General features: G+C 48.3%; 2 protein-coding genes across 4 annotated transcripts in view; one reads left to right on the forward strand and one right to left on the reverse strand.

The window, feature by feature from the left end:
* LOC137520694 (transcription factor HES-5-like) overlaps nt 1-21,089 on the forward strand; it is a 117,947-nt gene that overhangs the window by 12,792 nt on the left and 84,066 nt on the right. For 2 of the 3 annotated variants that reach the window (XR_011021916.1, XM_068238969.1), the window contains exon 2: nt 17,347-17,448. The gene's annotated coding sequence lies outside the window, so the exon portion shown is untranslated. The remainder of the gene's footprint in view (nt 1-17,346; nt 17,449-21,089) is intronic. The other variant, XR_011021917.1, reaches the window with a different exon arrangement.
* LOC137520692 (transcription factor HES-5-like) lies at nt 3,512-19,612 on the reverse strand. The gene is made up of 3 exons (XM_068238967.1): nt 19,320-19,612; nt 18,171-18,351; nt 3,512-4,347 (listed from the first exon to the last, which is right to left on the reverse strand). The coding sequence occupies exons 1-3, from the start codon at nt 19,377-19,379 to the stop codon at nt 4,118-4,120; spliced, it is 471 nt and encodes a 156-aa protein (XP_068095068.1). The 5' UTR covers nt 19,380-19,612; the 3' UTR covers nt 3,512-4,117.

Below are 21,089 nucleotides of genomic sequence, written 5' to 3' on the forward strand. Positions count from 1 at the left end.
ACGTACGGAGCGGATCCATTTGAACTGACGGATGCGAGTGGTTCTATAGGTTACATTGGATCCGTTCACCACAAATTGACCGTTTTTTAAAGACAAACACTTATATAGCGCTTTTCTCCTGGCAGACTCAAAGCGCCAGAGATGCAGCCACTAGGACGCGCTCTATAGGCAGTAGCTGTGTTAGGGAGATTTGCCTAAGGTCTCCTGCTGAATAGGTGCTGGCTTACTGAACAGGCAGAGCCGAGATTCGAACCCTGGTCTCCTGTGTCAGAGGCAGAGCCCTTAACCATTACGCTATCCAGCCACGCAAGTGTGAAATGGGCCTAATGCCGGGAATACACGGGTCGACCGGCGGCTCGATTCGCCGCCGGATCGACCCCAGCCGCGTCCCCGCTCATCCGCGTGTGCCCCCGCCGGCGCTTCCTTATCAGCACTCGATTTCCTGGCATTGTCCGCAGACGGGAATCGAACGGGCGGGGGTCGAGCGGCTTCATCGATACACGATCAGCTGGCCGGATCAGCTGGTCGATACACGGTACAGAAACGTACCGTGTATCCCCAGCATAAGTCCTTGAGAATCTATTGGCATTTTTTATTTTTTTGTAGCTGCAGTACAAGAAAGTGCCACAAGGTGGCAATAATGCTGAACATATTGTACCATGTACAGTACTGTACTGTGCTTTCCATTCAGCTGCACTCATAATACACAGCAGAGATTTAAAAGGACAATAGCAGCTATGTAAAAAAACATAAAACAAACCTCCCTGTAAGGCCCGATTCAATCAGTATGGAATTAACTTAAAATGGAATTGTGTGAAGCACAACCAAAGTGCATTTAAAGAGGTCCTGTAGTGACTTATAGTAGAATGCGGTAAATTATTCAGCATACCCACTTTTATGGTACTTTCCCTGGTTTCAGCATCAGAAACACTTCCTATATATGCCGGTACATATTGCTGTATGTTGGTATGTAGCTCCGCCCTCCTAATGATGCTTAGCCTAGGCTGTTTAGCTATGCAGAATTCTCCTCCCAGAGCATTCTGGGAAACCAGGCATTATTTTGTACTGGCTTTGAAATTCCCAGAAGCAAACATTCCACAGAGATCGCCTGGCAGGACTAAAGATGTCACCACTTGTGATAAATGTCATAGTGTAAATCAGGGAGAGGAAAGATTTTACAATGAGCAAGCGCTGAGTAAATAATCTATAAATGAATATTGAAAAAAAAATATCAATTTTATTATTAAATATGTTATTTTCACTACAGTTCCTCTTGATTACGATTTTTAATTACAAATATTTTTTCCTATGCTATGCTCAGTCTAATGACCCTTTATGGTATTGGGGCTGATTCACAAAGCTTTTTTGTTTAATTATCTCACTTTACTTACTAACTTACAATTTATCTCTCCTTAAATTACTTAACTCATGATTTATCTCTCCTTATCCGTTTATCTCATGTAATAGCTTTTCTTAACCACTTAACGACCGCCTAACGCCGATAGGCAGCGGCTAGTCGTAAGTGGGTTTCTATGGAAACGGCCGCTCGTTCCATGTCAGTTCACGGAGGGAGTCTCCGTGAACAGCCTGCGAGCCTCCGATCGCGGCTTGCAGGCTAAATGTAAACACGTGGGGAAATAATCCCCTGTGTTTACATCGTACGGCGCTGCTGTCCCAGCAGCGTCGTAAAGGAAATTGGGGATCCCCGGCCTCTGATTGGCTGGGGATCGCCGGCATCTGATAGGCTGAAGCCTATCAGAGGCGGTACAGGATGGATCGCCGTCCTGTGCCGCCCATAAAGAGGAGCAGAGGGAGGGGGGAATAGCGCTGCGGAGGGGGGCTTTGAGGAGCCCCCGCAAGGCACAACAGAGCGTCGGCGATCAGACCCCCCCCAGCAGGACAGCCCCCTAGTGGGGAAAAAAGGGGCGGAAGTCTGGTCGCCCTGCCTGCCACCTGATCTGTGCTGGGGGCTGAAGAGCCCACCCAGCACAGATCAGCCGAAATTAGCCCGGTCCTTAAGTGGTTAAACAAAACCTGTAACGAAAAAAACCTCCCCTGGGGGGTACTCACCTCGGGTGGGGGAAGCCTCCGGATCCTATTGAGGCTTCCCCCATCCTCGTCGGTCCCACGGCGGCGGCGAAAATCCTCCCAGAACGGCGGCGATGTAAATATTTACCTCCCCGACTCCAGCGCAGGCGCAGTCTCGGCTCTCCGCACGGAGATAGGTGAAAATAGCCGATCTCCATTGGGCCGCTCTCTTGCGCAGGCGCAAGTGTCCTACACCTGCGCAGTAGAGCGGACCCAACGGAGATCTCTGTGTGGAGAGCCGCAGCAGCGCCCCCGCTGGAGCCAGGGAAGGTAAATAAATCAGCGCTTGTCAGGCTTGTCGAGGGAGGATTCCGGGACACTTCCGGGGGAGCCAGCGCTGGACTGCCTGCAGCTACAGGGATGGGGGATGCCTCATTGGGACCCTGAGGCTTCCCCCTCCCGAGGTAAGTACCCCCCAGGGGAACTTTTCTTTGTTACAGGCTCTCTTTAAAGTTAAGATGAAAAATTAGTGAAGGTATACATTAGACAATGTATGGGCAGATCAACCAAGAGACAGATTTTTCTCTGATCGTATCTGACCGGAGAGAGAGTTGTTGGGTGCCCATACACCGCAGGCTGATTCCTGATCAATTTGAGCATGAACTCTTTATGGATTCGGCCTAGTGACATTGCCTCGCCGCCCCCGCCGCTGTCCCCCTAATGTAAAATGTGCCTCCCAGTGCCCTGTGCACGCATACTTTACCTGTGCCTGTGTGGTTGGCGGCGTATACGTGGGCGTGTCTGTGGTGTAAGACACGCCCACGTATAAGCCAGCAGCCACATGGGGCATGCATGTCGGTGGAGAACAGAGCACGGAGCCAGCGATGGACACCAACAGTTAAAGTATTCAGGCACGGGACACATTTTACACTTGGGGGTGGCAGCACTGGGGGTTCCATCGTGTACATCGCTCGTCCCGCTATCACACACCCGGTCAAACATGTCGGCCTGAAATTGGCGGCATCATCGATCGGGCCTGTTCTTGGTGGCACCAATTTTCATCCAATTGGATTAATAATCAAATCGGATGGTCAATTGGGTGCCAAGGTGTCTGATGTATGGCCACCTTAAAGAGAGACCGTAACCTAGGATTGAACTTTATCCCAATCAGTAGCTGATACCCCTGTTCCCATGAGAAATCTTTACCTTTTCACAAACATACCATCAGGGGGCACTGTATGGCTGATATTGTGGTGAAACCCCTCCCACAGTGTGATGTCAGCGCCTCACAGCACTGAGGTAATGACATCATACTGTGGGAGCCTTGTTGTATTGTGGGAAATAACAGCTGTTTCCAACTGCCTAAAAAGCAAGCAGCATCTCCTTCCACTGACATCATCTGCCAGCAGTAAAAATGTCACCATGTGATAAATGTCAGAATGTAAATCAGGGAGAGGAAAGCTTTTACAATGGGCAAACGCTGACTAAATCATTTATACATAATTATTGTAAAAATGAAGCACGTTTTTATTACATTAGTTCCTCTTTAAGCTTTATTTTATTTATTTATTGTATTTATAAAGTGCCAACATATTACGCAGCGCTGGACATTAGTTAAGGTTATGGACAATATTTAGGGGTGAAGCTTTGTGAATCAACCTCACTGTCTATTTTCGGAGTAGCTCAGCAGTCAGCACAGGGTCTCTGCAGTAAGGCAGCACACAGAGCATCCACAATATACAAAACTCGGTAACTCCCTGCAGCCAATCAGATTGCATCTGCTGAAGTCTATGAAGGTACATTATTATGTGCAGGTGGCGGAGATCAGCGACTGCACCTGGCATGTTGCTCTTTGTTTCCCCAAATGATTCGGAAAGCGTCCTACAAAATATAATTCTTGTTCCCTGCCACATCGCCCCCTAAACCGTGCAGGGCTGATGAGCACTTCCTATTCCCAGCCAGTGGGGGGCAGCAACACTCTGCCACACTTCAGTGATGGTGGCATTGATGGCGGTCTCAGTGCTTGTACACTCTTGTAATACATGACATCAAGATAGATTATACTGTGAGTCCATCATATCACAGTCGCCTACCACGGTCTCCATAGGTCCCTGTGACCTTCCATGGAGTGACATGTTGGCCCCCGCAGAGAGGATTCTGGGTGACCAAGGCTGCGCTCTTCTGGCGATTGGCTCTTCTGCTTACAGAGTTGGTGCAGTATTTTGCCTTGCGTGTGTCCATGACTATGCAGGAATTCCACCGTCTCCTTCAAGCACATGTAGTATCCTTGATAGTACAAATCCTGGGCATTCTGCACGTCTAGAATAGTAATAGATAAAAAAAAACAACAACAAAATAAACTAAAAAAAACCAAAAACACAATATATACAATGAATATAATGAAAGTGTCAGAGACAGTGCAATACTTAGTTTCACCTGTTGGTGGCAGTATGTGCTCTCCCGCAGTAATTCTCAATTTCACCTATGGGTGGTATCAGGAGCTTGTATAACTGTGAACTCACACCAGCAGCTGTTTCTCACTAGCTGGAAGATTCATTATGCATCACCTATGGCAGTGATGGCTAACCTTGGCACTCCAGCTGTGACAAAACTACAAATCCCATCATGCCTCTGGTTCCCTCAGTTATGCTTAGAGCTGTCAGAGTATTGCTATGCCTCATGGGACTTGTAGTTCCACCACAGCTGGAGTGCCAAGGTTAGCCATCACTGACCTATGGGCTTCCTTTAAAGGGGAACTGAAGTAAGAGGTATACGGAGGCTGCCATATTTATTTCCTTTTAATCAATACCAGTTGCCTGGCAGCCCTGCTGGTCTATTTCTCTGCAGTAGTATCTGAATAACACCAGAAACAAACATGCAGCTAGTCTGGTCAGATCTGACTTTAAAGTCTGAAACACCTAATCTGCTGCATGCTTGTTCAGGGGCTATGGCTAATAGTATTAGAGGCAGAGGATCAGCAGGGCTGCCAGGCAACTGGTATTGATTAAAAGGAAATAAATATGGCAGCCTCCATATCCCTCTTACTTCAGTTCCCCTTTAAGCTCAATCTACATGTTACAATTCCCCGTGCGGTTGATCAAATCGAATCAATTAAATCCGACAGGTCCGATCAGGACCCGATCGATAGTTTTATTGATTTTGGTTAGTCATAAATGCAAGATCGACCACACTATCGATGGAATCCCGATCGGACCTGTCGGATTTAATTGATTCAATCCGATCGATCGCACGGGGAATTGTAACGTGTAGATTGGGCTTTGATTAAACTCAGCTGGGGTGGCCAATAACGATTGCCTCTGCCGATAATCTGGCATGCGTACAGTAGCCCCCTACTACACTGCAACACTCACCATATTGAAATTAGTGGTAAATCAAACTATCAAACACTCTCCATTTGGAAATTGATCAGGTAGTGAGTATGGGGTGGATGGAACGCAGCAGCGGTGATATTGCTGTGGGCACGCAGTGCATGGCAATATTACTGCCAGCAGTATACCACGAGTTACGCTATTTGTGCGATCCGCGGTACACTGCTGTGTGCTATCTCCGCACAGCAATATTCCTGCTGCTTTGTTCATCAATCCCTATTACTGTACCACATTGTCTACCATGCTGTCCATGCCATCTGGATTAGATTTAATCAGATATATCCATTATGTGTACTATTCTATTATTAATTATTATTACGTATTTATATAGCACTGACATCTTCTGCAGCACTTTACAGAGTACATAGTCATGTCACTGACTATCCTCAGAGGAGCTCACAATCTAATCCTACCTTAGTCATAGTCTAATGTCCTACCATATTATTATTATGTATTTATATAGCACTGACATCTCCTGCAGCACATTAAAGAGTACATAGTCATGTCACTGACTGTCCTCAGAGGAGCTCACAATCTAATCCTACCATAGTCATAGTCTAATGTCCTACCATATTATTATTATGTGTTTATGTAGCACTGACATCTTCTGCAGCACTGTATAGAGTACATAGTCATGTCACTGACTGTCCTCAGAGGAGCTCACAATCTAATCCTACCATAGTCATAGTCTAATGTCCTACAATATTATGATATATTTATATAGCACTGACATCTTCTGCAGCACTTTACAGAGTACATAGCCATGTCACCGACTGTCCTCAGAGGAGCTCACAATCTAATCCTACCATAGTCATAGTCTAATGTCCTACCATATTATTATTATGTATTTATATAGCACTGACATCTTCTGCAGCACTTTACAGAGTACATGGTCATGTCACCGACTGTCCTCAGAGGAGCTCACAATCTAATCCATCCTAGCCTAATGTCCTGCCATATTATTATTGTGTATTTATATAGCATTGACATCTTCTGCAGCACTTTACAGGCGTACACAAGCGAAAAAAAGTCAGCAGCTAAAATCTAGACGACTGAACATCTCCTCATGGGGGATTCTCAGGGTTTTCTTTGTTTTCAAAAGCATTTCCTGAACGGCAGTTTAACTGCCAAAACAGTAACATACCAGCCATCCCCCCTACTCACTTGCACACTATTTTGGTCCGTAGACTTAGCAATTGCCACTCGGGAAATCAAAGAGAACCCTAACAATACCCCATGAGGACATGGACTAGTCCCAGACTTGTCAGTTCTGTCAGATTAGTTGGAGTGGTCCTTTTAAGTAGGCTGTCAGGTGATCAATCATTAGCTTTCTGATAAGTCCCGTTCTAATTCTGCCCATTTCCAAGCAAAACAAACTGACTACCGACGTTGGAATTTGAACCTCATCTTTATTCATTCTTAAGGGGCCCATACACTGGTCGATTTCAGCCATCGATTGATCGATTTGCGGCCGATTTCAATCATTTTGCGGTCGATTTGATCTAACTGACTGGATGGAAATAATGCATTTAAATCGATTTCCAATAGATTCCATTCTGAAATCTATTGGAAATCTGTTCCTAGTGTGTGGCACACATCAGATCGATTCCTGTCAGATTCAACCTGGCAGGCATCTGACAGAAATCTATCTGATGGTCGAATCTGCTGCAAATCTATAAGTGTATGGCCACCTTTATGGTAAAAGGTAGACAGTAAACTTGACCTTAAGCTGGCCATACACATATAGATTTCCACCCAATGATCTAAAATAAATCTTCTCCTTTCTAATAGGAATTAATTTCTTTCTTTCTTTCTTTCCTTTTTTTTTTTTTTTTGTAACTTAATTTTTATTACAAGTTTTTATCAAAGTTTACAGCATACTCTATGAAAAAAATCCACATTGGTTTGTTAAAGGGAAGGTTCAAGCAAAAAAAAAAAATGAGTTTCACTTACCTGGGGCTTCTACCAGCCCCATGCAGCCATCCTGTGCCCTCGTAGTCACTCACTGCTGCTCCAGTCCCCCGCCACCAGCTAGTTCTGCTTCTACCAGCCCCATGCAGCCATCCTGTGCCCTCGTAGTCACTCACTGCTGCTCCAGTCCCCCGCCACCAGCTAGTTCTGCTTCTACCAGCCCCATGCAGCCATCCTGTGCCCTCGTAGTCACTGCTGCTCCAGTCCCCCGCCACCAGCTAGTTCTGCTTCTACCAGCCCCCTGCAGCCCTCCTGTGCCCTCGTAGTCACTAGTGTTGGGCGAACAGTGTTCGCCACTGTTCGGGTTCTGCAGAACATCACCCTGTTCGGGTGATGTTCGAGTTCGGCCGAACACCTGACGGTGCTCGGCCAAACCGTTCGGCCATATGGCCGAACTAAGAGCGCATGGCCGAACGTTCCCCGAACGTTCGGCTAGCGCTGTGATTGGCCGAACGGGTCACGTGGTTCGGACCCGAACGCGCTCTGATTGGCCGAACTGTCACGTGGTTCGGGTAAATAAATACCCGAACCACGTCATATCTCCGCCATTTGTCTGTGGGTTTAGCTTTGGGTAGGCAGGCAGGGTAGTTCGCGCTCCAGCCACGCTAGCCAGGGTCCCCCCCAGTCATTGTGTGTCGCTGCTGGGAACAGTAGTACACCGCTCGTTCAGCCACACTATATAGCATTCTGTGTACTGTTCTGTGTCTGCTGGGAACAGTAGTACACCGCTCGTTCAGCCACACTATATAGCATTCTGTGTACTGTTCTGTGTCTGCTGGGAACAGTAGTACACCGCTCGTTCAGCCACACTATATAGCATTCTGTGTACTGTTCTGTGTCTGCTGGGAACAGTAGTACACCGCTCGTTCAGCCACACTATATAGCATTCTGTGTACTGTTCTGTGTCTGCTGGGAACAGTAGTACACCGCTCGTTCAGCCACACTATATAGCATTCTGTGTACTGTTCTGTGTCTGCTGGGAACAGTAGTACACCGCTCGTTCAGCCACACTATATAGCATTCTGTGTACTGTTCTGTGTCTGCTGGGAACAGTAGTACACCGCTCGTTCAGCCACACTATATAGCATTCTGTGTACTGTTCTGTGTCTGCTGGGAACAGTAGTACACCGCTCGTTCAGCCACACTATATAGCATTCTGTGTACTGTTCTGTGTCTGCTGGGAACAGTAGTACACCGCTCGTTCAGCCACACTATATAGCATTCTGTGTACTGTTCTGTGTCTGCTGGGAACAGTAGTACACCGCTCGTTCAGCCACACTATATAGCATTCTGTGTACTGTTCTGTGTCTGCTGGGAACAGTAGTACACCGCTCGTTCAGCCACACTATATAGCATTCTGTGTACTGTTCTGTGTCTGCTGGGAACAGTAGTACACCGCTCGTTCAGCCACACTATATAGCATTCTGTGTACTGTTCTGTGTCTGCTGGGAACAGTAGTACACCGCTCGTTCAGCCACACTATATAGCATTCTGTGTACTGTTCTGTGTCTGCTGGGAACAGTAGTACACCGCTCGTTCAGCCACACTATATAGCATTCTGTGTACTGTTCTGTGTCTGCTGGGAACAGTAGTACACCGCTCGTTCAGCCACACTATATAGCATTCTGTGTACTGTTCTGTGTCTGCTGGGAACAGTAGTACACCGCTCGTTCAGCCACACTATATAGCATTCTGTGTACTGTTCTGTGTCTGCTGGGAACAGTAGTACACCGCTCGTTCAGCCACACTATATAGCATTCTGTGTACTGTTCTGTGTCTGCTGGGAACAGTAGTACACCGCTCGTTCAGCCACACTATATAGCATTCTGTGTACTGTTCTGTGTCTGCTGGGAACAGTAGTACACCGCTCGTTCAGCCACACTATATAGCATTCTGTGTACTGTTCTGTGTCTGCTGGGAACAGTAGTACACCGCTCGTTCAGCCACACTATATAGCATTCTGTGTACTGTTCTGTGTCTGCTGGGAACAGTAGTACACCGCTCGTTCAGCCACACTATATAGCATTCTGTGTACTGTTCTGTGTCTGCTGGGAACAGTAGTACACCGCTCGTTCAGCCACACTATATAGCATTCTGTGTACTGTTCTGTGTCTGCTGGGAACAGTAGTACACCGCTCGTTCAGCCACACTATATAGCATTCTGTGTACTGTTCTGTGTCTGCTGGGAACAGTGGTACACCGCTCGTTCAGCCACACTATATAGCATTCTGTGTACTGTTCTGTGTCTGCTGGGAATAGTGGTACACCGCTCACCCGTCACTGTATAGCATTGTGCTCTGTGTCGCTGCTGGGAATAGTGGTACTGTATAGCATTTCTGTACTGCCACTGTACTGCTGCCAGTCAGCGTGTACTGTAAGGATAAGTGAAATGAGGAAGAAATCCGGTGAAAGAGGGAGGGGCAAGGGAAGAGGTGTTTCCCCTGACGGTTCACGTACAGGCCACAGGGGAGCACCCAAGAAAACCCACTCAATACCGCCCATGTTGTCCAGGACAACAACCCTCACAAATCCAAAAGAACAGGACCAGATAATTACTTGGATGACCTCTCAAGCGTCCAGCAGTGGGTTAAGCAGCACCAGCACATCACGCACGAGGTCCGAGTCCTCAGCCAGTTACAAGGAGCCAGTGGGCACAAAGCTGACACAACCGGCAGCGACACCACGCACACAACTGCCAGATAACCAGTCCGATGAATTACCTCAGGACACAATGGGGTATTCGCAGGAGCTATTCCCAGCCCAACAAACTTCCACCTTTCAAAGGTCAATGGAGGAACAGCCAGAAATGTTGTGCCTGGATTCACAACCGTTAACTGTGGGAAATGCACCGCGCACTGAAATACGAGGCGAGTCCGAAGAGGACTCGGAAACCCAAATCCCAGAGCAATTTGGGCAGGAGGGGTTGCAATTGCAGGAGGTCGGCCGACAAGATCTGGAAGACGACGTTGGAGTGTGCTGCGCAGAGGTTGTTGTGGGGAGCTCTACTCCACGGCGGTGGCCCACAATGACATATGACGAGTTTGAGGAGATGGAAGAGGAGGGTATGGACAATGTGGACAGAGACCCAGATTTTGTTTGTGAACGAGAACATCGCCGTCGTAGCAGCAGCACAGATGAGTCTGTTGAAGAACACACTGCTGCACGAGTTCGCCTTGTGCCACAAGGTAGGCGGCGCGCAATTTCAGGCACCACAAGCGTGGAAGTTCAAGTGAGAGGCAAAAGAGGAGCAAACAGAAATCGCCAGCAAGGAGGCAGGTGCTCCAAAGTCTGGGCTTTCTTTGAAGACTGCACTGAGGATGTTACCATGGCGATTTGCAAGGTGTGCAAGACCCGCCTGAGCAGGGGGAAAAATATTAACAACCTCTCCACCACCAGCATGAGCCGTCACATGCTATCCAAACATCCCACTCTTTGGGCAAACGCGTCAGGACAGGGTACCAGAAACAACACTGCCTCCCTTGGGTTCACCAGACCCGCCTCAGCAGCAGCAGTAGCCCAGCCATTGCGTGGTTCACAACATTCACAAACATCAGACGACGCTGACACTGTCACTTTCCGGAGTAGTGCTCTTGAGGTCTCCCAGTGTTCATCAAACACAACAACCAACAGCCCTTCCGTGTGCAGCGCTACGGTTCAGTTGTCTGTGTCGGAGATGTTTGAGCGCAAGAGGAAATTGCCAGCAAATGACCCCCGGGCCGTGGCAGTAACAGCCAGCATAGCCAAGCTTCTGGCCTGCGAAATGCTGCCATATCGATTGGTGGAGACAAACAGCTTCAAGGGCATGATGTCAGTGGCCATCCCACGTTACGTGGTTCCCAGCCGCTACCACTTTGCACGCTCTGCAGTGCCTGAGTTGCATGAGCACGTGGTCAGCAAAATAACCCGAAGCTTGAAGAATGCCGTTGCCTGCAAGGTTCACCTCACCACTGACACCTGGACGAGTGCGTTCGGCCAGGGTCGATACATCTCCCTTACCGCGCACTGGGTGAACCTTGTGGAGCCTGGCAGCGATTCCTCACCTGCTACGGCACGGGTGTTGCCCACGCCACAAACAGCTGCACCGCCGTCCCTCCCACTGGATAACAGCAGCACCTACCTCTCTGACTCCTTCTCCTCCAACGCATCTCAAAGCTGTACCTCATCCGGAAACGCTAACCCAGCAGCAGTAGGATCGTGGAAGCAGTGCAGCACAGCTGTTGGCATGCGTCAGCAAGCGTTGCTGAAGCTAATCTGCCTTGGGGATAAGCAGCACACAGGGGAGGAAATTTGGAGGGGAATAAAGGAACAGACGGATTTGTGGCTGGCACCGCTGGACCTGAAACCGGGCATGGTTGTGTGTGATAATGGGAGTAATCTCATTCGCGCTTTAAGGTTGGCTAAGCTGACACACATCCCTTGCCTGGCGCACGTGATGAACCTAGTAGTTCAGCGGTTCCTGAGGACATACCCAGGCGTGCCCGATCTGCTGTTGAAGGTGCGTCGAGTGTCCAAACATTGTAGAAATTCCAGTACTGCTTCGGGGGCACTCGCCAAGATGCAGGAGCGCTTCAATCTCCCCCACCATCGCTTGCTGTGTGATGTCCCTACGCGCTGGAATTCTACGCTGCACATGCTAGCCCGCTTTTGCGAGCAGAAGAGTGCAGTGGTCCAGTACATGACGGCGCAGTACCGAGGCGCATCCGGCCAGCTGCCAAGCTTCTGTGGATCCGATTGGGCCAACATGTTGGACCTCTGCCAAGTCCTCCAAAATTTTGAGCAATCCACGTTGCTTGTGAGCAGTGACAACTCTTCAGTCAGCATTACCATACCACTGCTGTGTTTACTGAAGAGGTCGATGTTAAAAATCAAGGAAACAGCTGTCATGATGCAACTGGGGGAATCTGAAGGAGAAAACGATCAGCGTGATGGTACCAACATCAGGCCATCCGCCTCAGGGAACGCTGGCCCCAGCAGCTATGACGAAGAAGAGGAGGAGGAACAGCTGGAGTTGGAGCAGGAATTTCATGCCACCACTGACGAGGGCCAGAGCGGTGCACGTTGGACTTCCACAATTCAACGCGAATGGTCAGCAGAAGCAGACCAGGAGGAAGGTGACGACTATGATGCATCACAACAACTATCACAACGCTCACAAGAGGATGATGAGGATTCTGGTAGGACTCTGGCACACATGGCTCAATTCATGCTAGACTGCATTGAACGTGACCCACGCATTGTGCGCATTCTGGACAACACCAATTACTGGGTTTATACCCTTCTGGATCCACGGTACAAACACAATGTTCCAAAACTGCTTGAAGAAAGAGTCAGACAGGTCAAAATGGAAGAATACCAGCAGGCCCTTGTGGAGACTTTAGAGAGGAGATTGACATCCTCCCCCTCCTCTAGCCAGTTGTACGCAGACAGACTGACTTCCGCAAACCCAGGACGACCAGGAGGGCAGCAAACAACGCAAGCCGCAGCTAGTACCCAAAAGGGAATGGTATCGGCAGTGTCCTTGGAGTGGGAAAATTTTCTGACACCCATGCAGCCGCAGCCCACTGAACAGCAAGCGTGCAGATCCACCTCCAACACCGATCGCCTGGAGAAGATGGTCAAGGACTACATGTCAGATGGCGTAGCTGTGTCGAACCATCCATCTGCACCCTTCAACTATTGGGTATCGAAGCTAGACACCTGGCACGAACTGGCAATGTACGCAATAGAGGTGCTGGCTTGCCCGGCAGCCAGCGTTATGTCGGAACGCTGTTTCAGTGCTGCCGGAGGCATCGTCACAGATCGGCGTATCCGCCTCTCTACAGAAAATGCAGACCGTCTGACTCAAATTAAAATGAATCAATCCTGGATTGGAAATGACTACGCAACACTCCAGGACCCCAACCAAGTAACATGACCAATGAACATCTGGGATGGTGTTGCGTTTCCGGGCCCTGTTTATTGAACCTCTCATCTGTATTACATTTATGACTGCATGGCGGCAAAAAGCATTGCTGCTATATCCGCACGCTTTTTGTCCACATGCAAGGCCTGGGTTGTTGTGTCTCACAAAGCGTGGCCTTCTCCTCCTGCGCCTGCTCCTGTTCCATCACGTCTGCTGCTGCTGGGTTAGCGTTGCCGCGTGGTCCCTGTTTATTGAACCACTTATCTTTATTACATTTATGACTGCATGGCGGTACAAAGCATGCTATCCGCACGCTTCTTGCCCTCATGCAAGGCCTGGGTTGTTGTGTCTCACAAAGCGTGGCCTTCTCCTCCTGCGCCTGCTCCTGTTCCATCACGTCTGCTGCTGCTGGGTTAGCGTTGCCGCGTGGTCCCTGTTTATTGAACCACTTATCTTTATTACATTTATGACTGCATGGCGGTACAAAGCCTGCTATCCGCACGCTTCTTGCCCTCATGCAAGGCCTGGGTTGTTGTGTCTCACAAAGCGTGGCCTTCTCCTCCTGCGCCTGCTCCTGTTCCATCACGTCTGCTGCTGCTGGGTTAGCGTTGCCGCGTGGTCCCTGTTTATTGAACCACTTATCTTTATTACATTTATGACTGCATGGCGGTACAAAGCCTGCTATCCGCACGCTTCTTGCCCTCATGCAAGGCCTGGGTTGTTGTGTCTCACAAAGCGTGGCCTTCTCCTCCTGCGCCTGCTCCTGTTCCATCACGTCTGCTGCTGCTGGGTTAGCGTTGCCGCGTGGTCCCTGTTTATTGAACCACTTATCTTTATTACATTTATGACTGCATGGCGGTACAAAGCATGCTATCCGCACGCTTCTTGCCCTCATGCAAGGCCTGGGTTGTTGTGTCTCACAAAGCGTGGCCTTCTCCTCCTGCGCCTCCTCCTGTTCCATCACGTCTGCTGCTGCTGGGTTAGCGTTGCCGCGTGGTCCCTGTTTATTGAACCACTTATCTTTATTACATTTATGACTGCATGGCGGTACAAAGCCTGCTATCCGCACGCTTCTTGCCCTCATGCAAGGCCGGGGTTGTTGTGTCTCACAAAGCGTGGCCTTCTTCTCCTCCTGCGCCACCCTCCTCCTGTTCCATCACGTGTGCTGCTGCTGGGTTAGCGTTACCGGTCCCTTTTCCTGGAACCTCTTATATGTATTACATTTATGACTGCATGCCGACAAAAAACATGTTACCTGTGCAAAGAAAACAGACATTTCCCGCATTTAAAAGACAGTTTTCCCTTTGAAACTTTAAAATCGATTTTCTCAAAAACTATAAGCTCTTTTTGCTAATTTTTTTTTCCTCTTGTACCCACTCCCAAGGTGCACATACCCTGCAAATTTGGGGTATGTAGCATGTAAGGAGGCTTTACAAACCACAAAAGTTCGGGTCCCCATTGACTTCCATTATGTTCGGAGTTCGGGTCGAACACCCGAACATCGCGGCCATGTTCGGCCTGTTCGGCCCGAACCCGAACATCTAGATGTTCGCCCAACACTAGTAGTCACTCACTGCTGCTCCAGTCCCCCGCCACCAGCTAGTTCTGCTTCTACCAGCCCCATGCAGCCATCCTGTGCCCTCGTAGTCACTCACTGCTGCTCCAGTCCCCCGCCACCAGCTAGTTCTGCTTCTACCAGCCCCATGCAGCCATCCTGTGCCCTCGTAGTCACTGCTGCTCCAGTCCCCCGCCACCAGCTAGTTCTGCTTCTACCAGCCCCCTGCAGCCCTCCTGTGCCCTCGTAGTCACTCACTGCTGCTCCAGTCCCCCGCCACCAGCTAGTTCTGCTTCTACCAGCCCCATGCAGCCATCCTGTGCCCTCGTAGTCACTCACTGCTGCTCCAGTCCCCCGCTGGCAGCTTTCTGACCTCGGAGGTCAGGGCCGAATTGCGTACATTTTTACACATTTCCGCTAGTGCAGGAACATTAACGCATACATTTTTACGCGTTAGTGGTGCAACGCGTAAATTTTTGTTCCTGCACTAGCTAAAATGCGTAAAAATGTATGCAATGTGGCCCTGACCTCCGAGGTCAGAAAGCTGCCAGCGGGGGACTGGAGCAGCAGTGAGTGACTACGAGGGCACAGGATGGCTGCAGGGGGCTGGTAGAAGCCCCAGGTAAGTGAAACTCATTTTTTTTTTTTTGCTTGGACCTTCCCTTTAAACATGAAAACAGCATAGTGGTTCAGGCTTATGTGTAAACTATAATAACAAAGTACACTGTCAGAGTATCTAAACCAGGGGTCCCCAAACGTTTTGGGACGAGGGCCGGGTCAACATAGGGTACTTCAGACTGCTGGGGGGCCGGAGTATACATAAATTGATGTAGAAGACTTTGCGGGCCAGACAGTGAAGCATACCCAGGTGACAACCTGCAGTGGACAGCAGTGTCACCTGATGTGGAATTTGATTGGAAACCAGCGAATGACTGCTTTCTGGCTTCCATATGGATGGGTGGAGCCAGCACTGCTATTCTATATGCAGACCACCAATATTTAAAGATGTAGCTGACCGCATCTATAAGTGATACAATTTGTGTGCGTGTGTGTGTGTGTGTGTGGGGGGGGGGGGGGGGGGGGCGTTAAAAAAGCCTCAGGGGGCCACATTCGGCCCGCGGGCCTTAGTTTGAGGACCACTGATCTAAACATACCATAACTATATGTCTCAAGAAAAAACTGAAATATCATCACTGGATGCCTAGGGCCTACTTACTGTAAGTCCAAGAGAATCAAGTCCAATTATCTAATTTAACTATAAATTGTAGACAAATAGCCCATTAGGTACGACTGCTGAGAGGAATCGATTTCTACTACACACAGCACATCAATTTTTAATAGATTCCAGCAGGGGATCAATTGAATATTGATCAAAGCGCACTGTTACTCTGTTTGATGCAGACAGTGCAATACTGCAGGCTGTCGATCTAAAAGACAAACACTTATATTGCACTTTTCTCCTGGCGGACTTAAAGCGCCAGGACTGCAGCCACTAGGACGCGCTCTATAGGCAGTAGCAGTGTTAGGGAGACTTGCCTAAGGTCTACTGCTGCTCCTGCTCCACCCTCGGTTGATCTGTCTGATCGATACTTAACATCAGTTTTATTAACCTGAGTAAAGTGAGCTTGAGGTGGGACACATGAGGATTTTTGCTTACCTGGGCTTCTTCCAGCGTCCTGTGCTGTCAGCTCCCTTGGGGCTTGATTCACAAAAGAGTGCTAACTGTTAGCACGGCCGTTTTCGCGCGAATTTTCGCATTGCGCGCGATCGCGAATTTTCGCGCTAAACGATAACGTTTTCGCGCGCAAACGCGAATTTTACTGTGAAATCGATATCGTGTTCACGTGAAAATTCGCGTTTGCGCGCGAAAACGTTATCGTTTCACGAGAAAATTCGCGATCGTGCGCAATGCGAAAATTCGCGCGAAAATGGCCGTGCTAACAGTTAGCACCCTTTTGTGAATCAAGCCCTTGGTGTCCTCCTTGTCTGATATGTATTGCTGCTGCAGCCCAACTAGTCCATGAGCCAGGTGCTACTGTGCATACGCTGTTCTGGGTTGTGCGCCCCTCTTCCACCCTGATCCCGTGGCTAGGAGAGTTCTGCACATGCACAATTGCAAGTTTGTATGAACTGGCATAGGCAGAATGCTCCCGGACTCAGAAACGTTAATCAGAGGAAGCACGGCTAGTGGGACAGCGCATGCGCAGTAGCCCACAAAGTCGCGGACTGATGACACTGATGGGGCAGAGTGGTCTGTACACACAGATAGGCACCCAGTATAAGTTAGAACTCTTTGCTGAAGAAAAACATGCAGAGATACAGTATATCATACACCACTATCAGGTAATGCGATCACTATCACTTACAACAGAGAGGTAAACAGTGCGAATACAGGAAATCACAATACCATAGTGACATTCACATCATTCTACAGACAGTGACATCTTGTGGTTGCTTTACTATACCGCAGTTTAACTAATACTGTTGTTACTTTCCAACAGGCAGCACAACAGATCAGACCAAAAGGACACTGAAGGAGCTGAAAGGCTACAGGAGGCTGGAAGAAGCTCCAAGTCAGAATCCTCTCGTTCCCCTTGTCTCAGGTACACTTTGGTTGAATTGTATGGGTACCAATTCCTTAAAGGTGGCCACACACCAATACATTTTTTAAATATCTGTTCAATTTAAGAATTGCAATACATTTTTCTGACTGATTGTAACATTTCAAAAATATGACCAATGTACCACACACGTATGTTAAATTTTTCCCCAATTATGATAAAAATGATTGGAAACTCTGACAAAATTGCTAGGGCGTGTATATATTAATAAATTGACAATCCAACACACACCATACAATCTTTAGAAAGATTGAAGAAAAATATCTGGCATTCCGGATCGATTAAAATTGAAGAAAACGAGAAATCCGATCTGATTTTTCAGTCGAATGAAAAAAAAGCTTTCGATTTTTTGGGGAGATCTGATCGTTTTTATCGATTAACGTAAAATCGGATAATTTTATTGTATCGTGTGTGGCCACCTTTAGGCTTCGTACAAACATCCAATTTGAATCTGCAGATGACTGGCCAATTTTACCATGTAGTTTGCCATGTAGTATAAGGGACAACATATTTTGAATACTAGCAACAGACTGTGTAGGTATACTCTCATAATACATGGAAGTTGTGAAATTGGTCAGTAATCTGCAGATAAAAATTGGATGTGTGTAGGGGCCTTAAGAGTCCTCCTGTAGGAAAACTCAGGGAAAAAGCTGATTGAGTGGTGGCTGTATTTCTCTAGCCAGTGATTGGTGAGGGCCACTTACCGTTCCGGTGATGCATCTTCTGTTGCTGGAAGTAGTTGACCGCCATTTCCAATATGTCGGCTTTCTCCAGCTTGGAGTGCTGGTGGTGATTCTGAATCTCTCTCTCCAGTAACACCCGCAGCTGTTCAATGCTGTGATTTATCCGGTCTCTGCGCATCTTCTCGATAATCGGTTTCCTGACCTAACGTGTGTGAACACAGAGAACATTAGGCGCACTCGAACTAACGCCTGGGGCCCACAGCAGTTGTTTCAGCCGCACTTTCAAATCGATTCAAAAAGTGCTAGGCTAATTGATGGAGGTAATTCCAGAAGCGTGAATGCGATTTCCCGAGATCGCAATTTGCGGTTCCTGCAACATTTTTGAAGTGTTTGCGCTCCAATACAAAGTATAGGATCACTGCAAAACTGCTTTGCAATCGCTGTACAAAAGCAATTTTACTACTCCGAACCCCAAAAAATTTAAATAAAAAACGAAAATCGCAATCGCTGTACAATCACCAGCAATACCCGGGAAAATGCCGCAAAAAAAACTACACAAAGCGCAATAGCCAGCGATCAGTAAAGCACTGAAACAGTACAATATCTTTCTCAGATGCAACCATTCGATTACATTTGCGGGATTGAAAGTAATCGGAAGGTAATTATCGATTTTTTTAACCATAAATTGGACGAATAGGACACTTTTTCTCTTCAGATACAATTGCAAAATCCAATATTCCGGTCGACAAAATGTTCTACTCCAATCAACCATAGAATCCTTTTGTTGGTTGGTTGAAAGATAGCATCTGAGGAAAATATTGTACCGTTAATGGTCAGCTTAGTGCTGAATACTCACCACGGAGGAAGATGGATCCAGCGATGTCCCCCTCATGATGACCGTTCCACTATCCATCTTCCGGCCGGCGGGTATGCGCAACATCACATGACAGGCGCGACCGTGAAGTCTAACGATCATGATCTTTTGCGCTGAATCATCGGGGATCTTAAAGGTCCTATCCGCCATGACAGTTGTTATCGACGCGCAACACTAATAGCATTTGCATGATCGCGCGTCTGTAACGAAAGTATCAACGGTCGTTGGGAAAATCACGCCGTGGTACGCGCTTTTAGTCCCATTCCATCCCTGGTGAGTCTCCCTCTGGGCAATACCTTGTTTTTCTTCAGGTGGGTCTTGTTGTCGTCTTGGTCAGTATAGGAGGCAGAAGCCATGTTGGCGGAGGGGCCGCCAGCGTTGTGTAGGGTGCAGCGGAGAGTGGAAGCATGGCTGAAGCATCCTCTGTATTTATACTCCGCGGCCTGTCAGACGAGTCTCCAAACACAAGGACAGTTTCCCACACTTGGAAACCAATGAAGTGAACAATGCAGATAATGGAAGTGTGCCTGAGAGGCCTGTCCATTGCTGGGGGAGTGCGGAGCCCCCCCCCCCCCCTCCGCAGGTGGACCGGGCGGGCGGAGCACAATTGTAACATGACTCAAATGAGACAATTCAGCGTGGGAAAGCTTTGCTCTCACAGAAACCAGACCAGTGGCTGATTCTCCAGGCTGATTACATTCTTCAGGCACCTGCTTTCCAACCCACAGTGCAGAAATAAGGCGTGCGCTGTCAGAATCAAGCGTCGTGACTCCCTTGGCGTGTTTACCGTGAGCTTGTGGGTCCTGCACTGTCAGGGCTCTCCCGTGTCTTCAGCAGGAAGGGTGCCCCCTTAGGTTTTGGTACCACTGTAGCCACAAAGCTACATACGAACTTTGGGCTCTCCAGATCATTTTGAGTGAAGATCTAGTGTGTGTACAGCTGCTCCCATATTATTATTATTATTATTATTATTGATTTATAAAGCGCCAACATATTCCATGGCAATGTACAAAGAAGGAAAACAAGCAAGGAGTACATAATGATACAGACAATGATATACATCAAATATGGACACTGGTACAAAATCATGGTCAGATTTGAGGGAAGGCCACAAAGGCCATGGCCTAGGGCACCAGGAAGCAAGGGGAAGCAATGGGCTGGCACACTAAGGCAGCTAAGCTTCCAAACATTCCACAGGGGCAAGCAGGGGGGCACCCCTAGGCACAGCAAAGATTGGGGGGAGCAAAGGACCAAGAAGGCATACCTCCCAACTTTTTTAAGATGAGAAAGAGGGACACTTAATCCACACCCATGCCACGCCCCTGATCACGCCCTCAGCACACCCCTAGTCATGAATACCAATCGAACACATTTTTCAGTACAGAAATACCCATAGTTCTATCGAAAGAGGGACAAAATCCTAAAAGAGGGACAAATAAGGAGGAAAGAGGGACAGGGCTCCCAAAGTGGGACTGTCCCTCCAAAAGAGGGACAGTTGGGAGCTATGAGGAAAGTACACAGGAAGGGGGGAGCATAAGAAGAAAGCACAGGGCCAGGGGAACAAATGGGACAGGGGAAGCACATAGGACGGGGGTGCACAGGACGGGGCCATTGGGGGGGAAGGGGCGGGGTTGGTGACAGTGGGCTTTGGGCGGTAAAATGTCCAAATCCGGCCCTGTACAAAATATAGAACTGGTGATTGCAATGACAGATGTAACATGATGAATAAAATGTCTAAGGCCTCGTTCACATCTAGAATCGAAAACGCAAGCGCTTTGCGTTTGTGCGCTATCTTCTTGCGCCTTTTGGCGCTCCACTGCGCGCTGCGGTTTTGTAAAAACCGCTTTTCTAAGCGCTTTTTCTGAGCGATTTTGTAATTCACTCCCTGACGCAAGTCAGGAAGTGAACTCTTTGACCCGGAAAAAAATAAATACAATGGGCTTGATTCATAAAGCAGTGCTAACTGTTAGCACGCTTGTGAAAAGCCCCTTATCACGCCTAAAAATCCTTTGCGCGCGCAAAGGCTGGTGCGCGCGAAAACGGCACACCCGATGCGCCTATAACGG

Source organism: Hyperolius riggenbachi, chromosome 6, assembly GCF_040937935.1.
Source record: "Hyperolius riggenbachi isolate aHypRig1 chromosome 6, aHypRig1.pri, whole genome shotgun sequence".
NCBI lineage: Eukaryota > Metazoa > Chordata > Amphibia > Anura > Hyperoliidae > Hyperolius > Hyperolius riggenbachi.

Bases quoted from the DNA above. Each gene is read 5' to 3' on its own strand.
- LOC137520692 (XM_068238967.1), bottom strand. From the start codon at position 19,379: ATGGCTTCTGCCTCCTATACTGACCAAGACGACAACAAGACCCACCTG. The intron at 18,352-19,319 runs GTATTGCCCAGA...CACACACGTTAG, and splicing joins CCCACCTGAAGAAAAACAAG to GTCAGGAAACCGATTATCGA. The intron at 4,348-18,170 runs GTAAGTGGCCCT...TTACTATTCTAG, and splicing joins GAAGATGCATCACCGGAACG to ACGTGCAGAATGCCCAGGAT.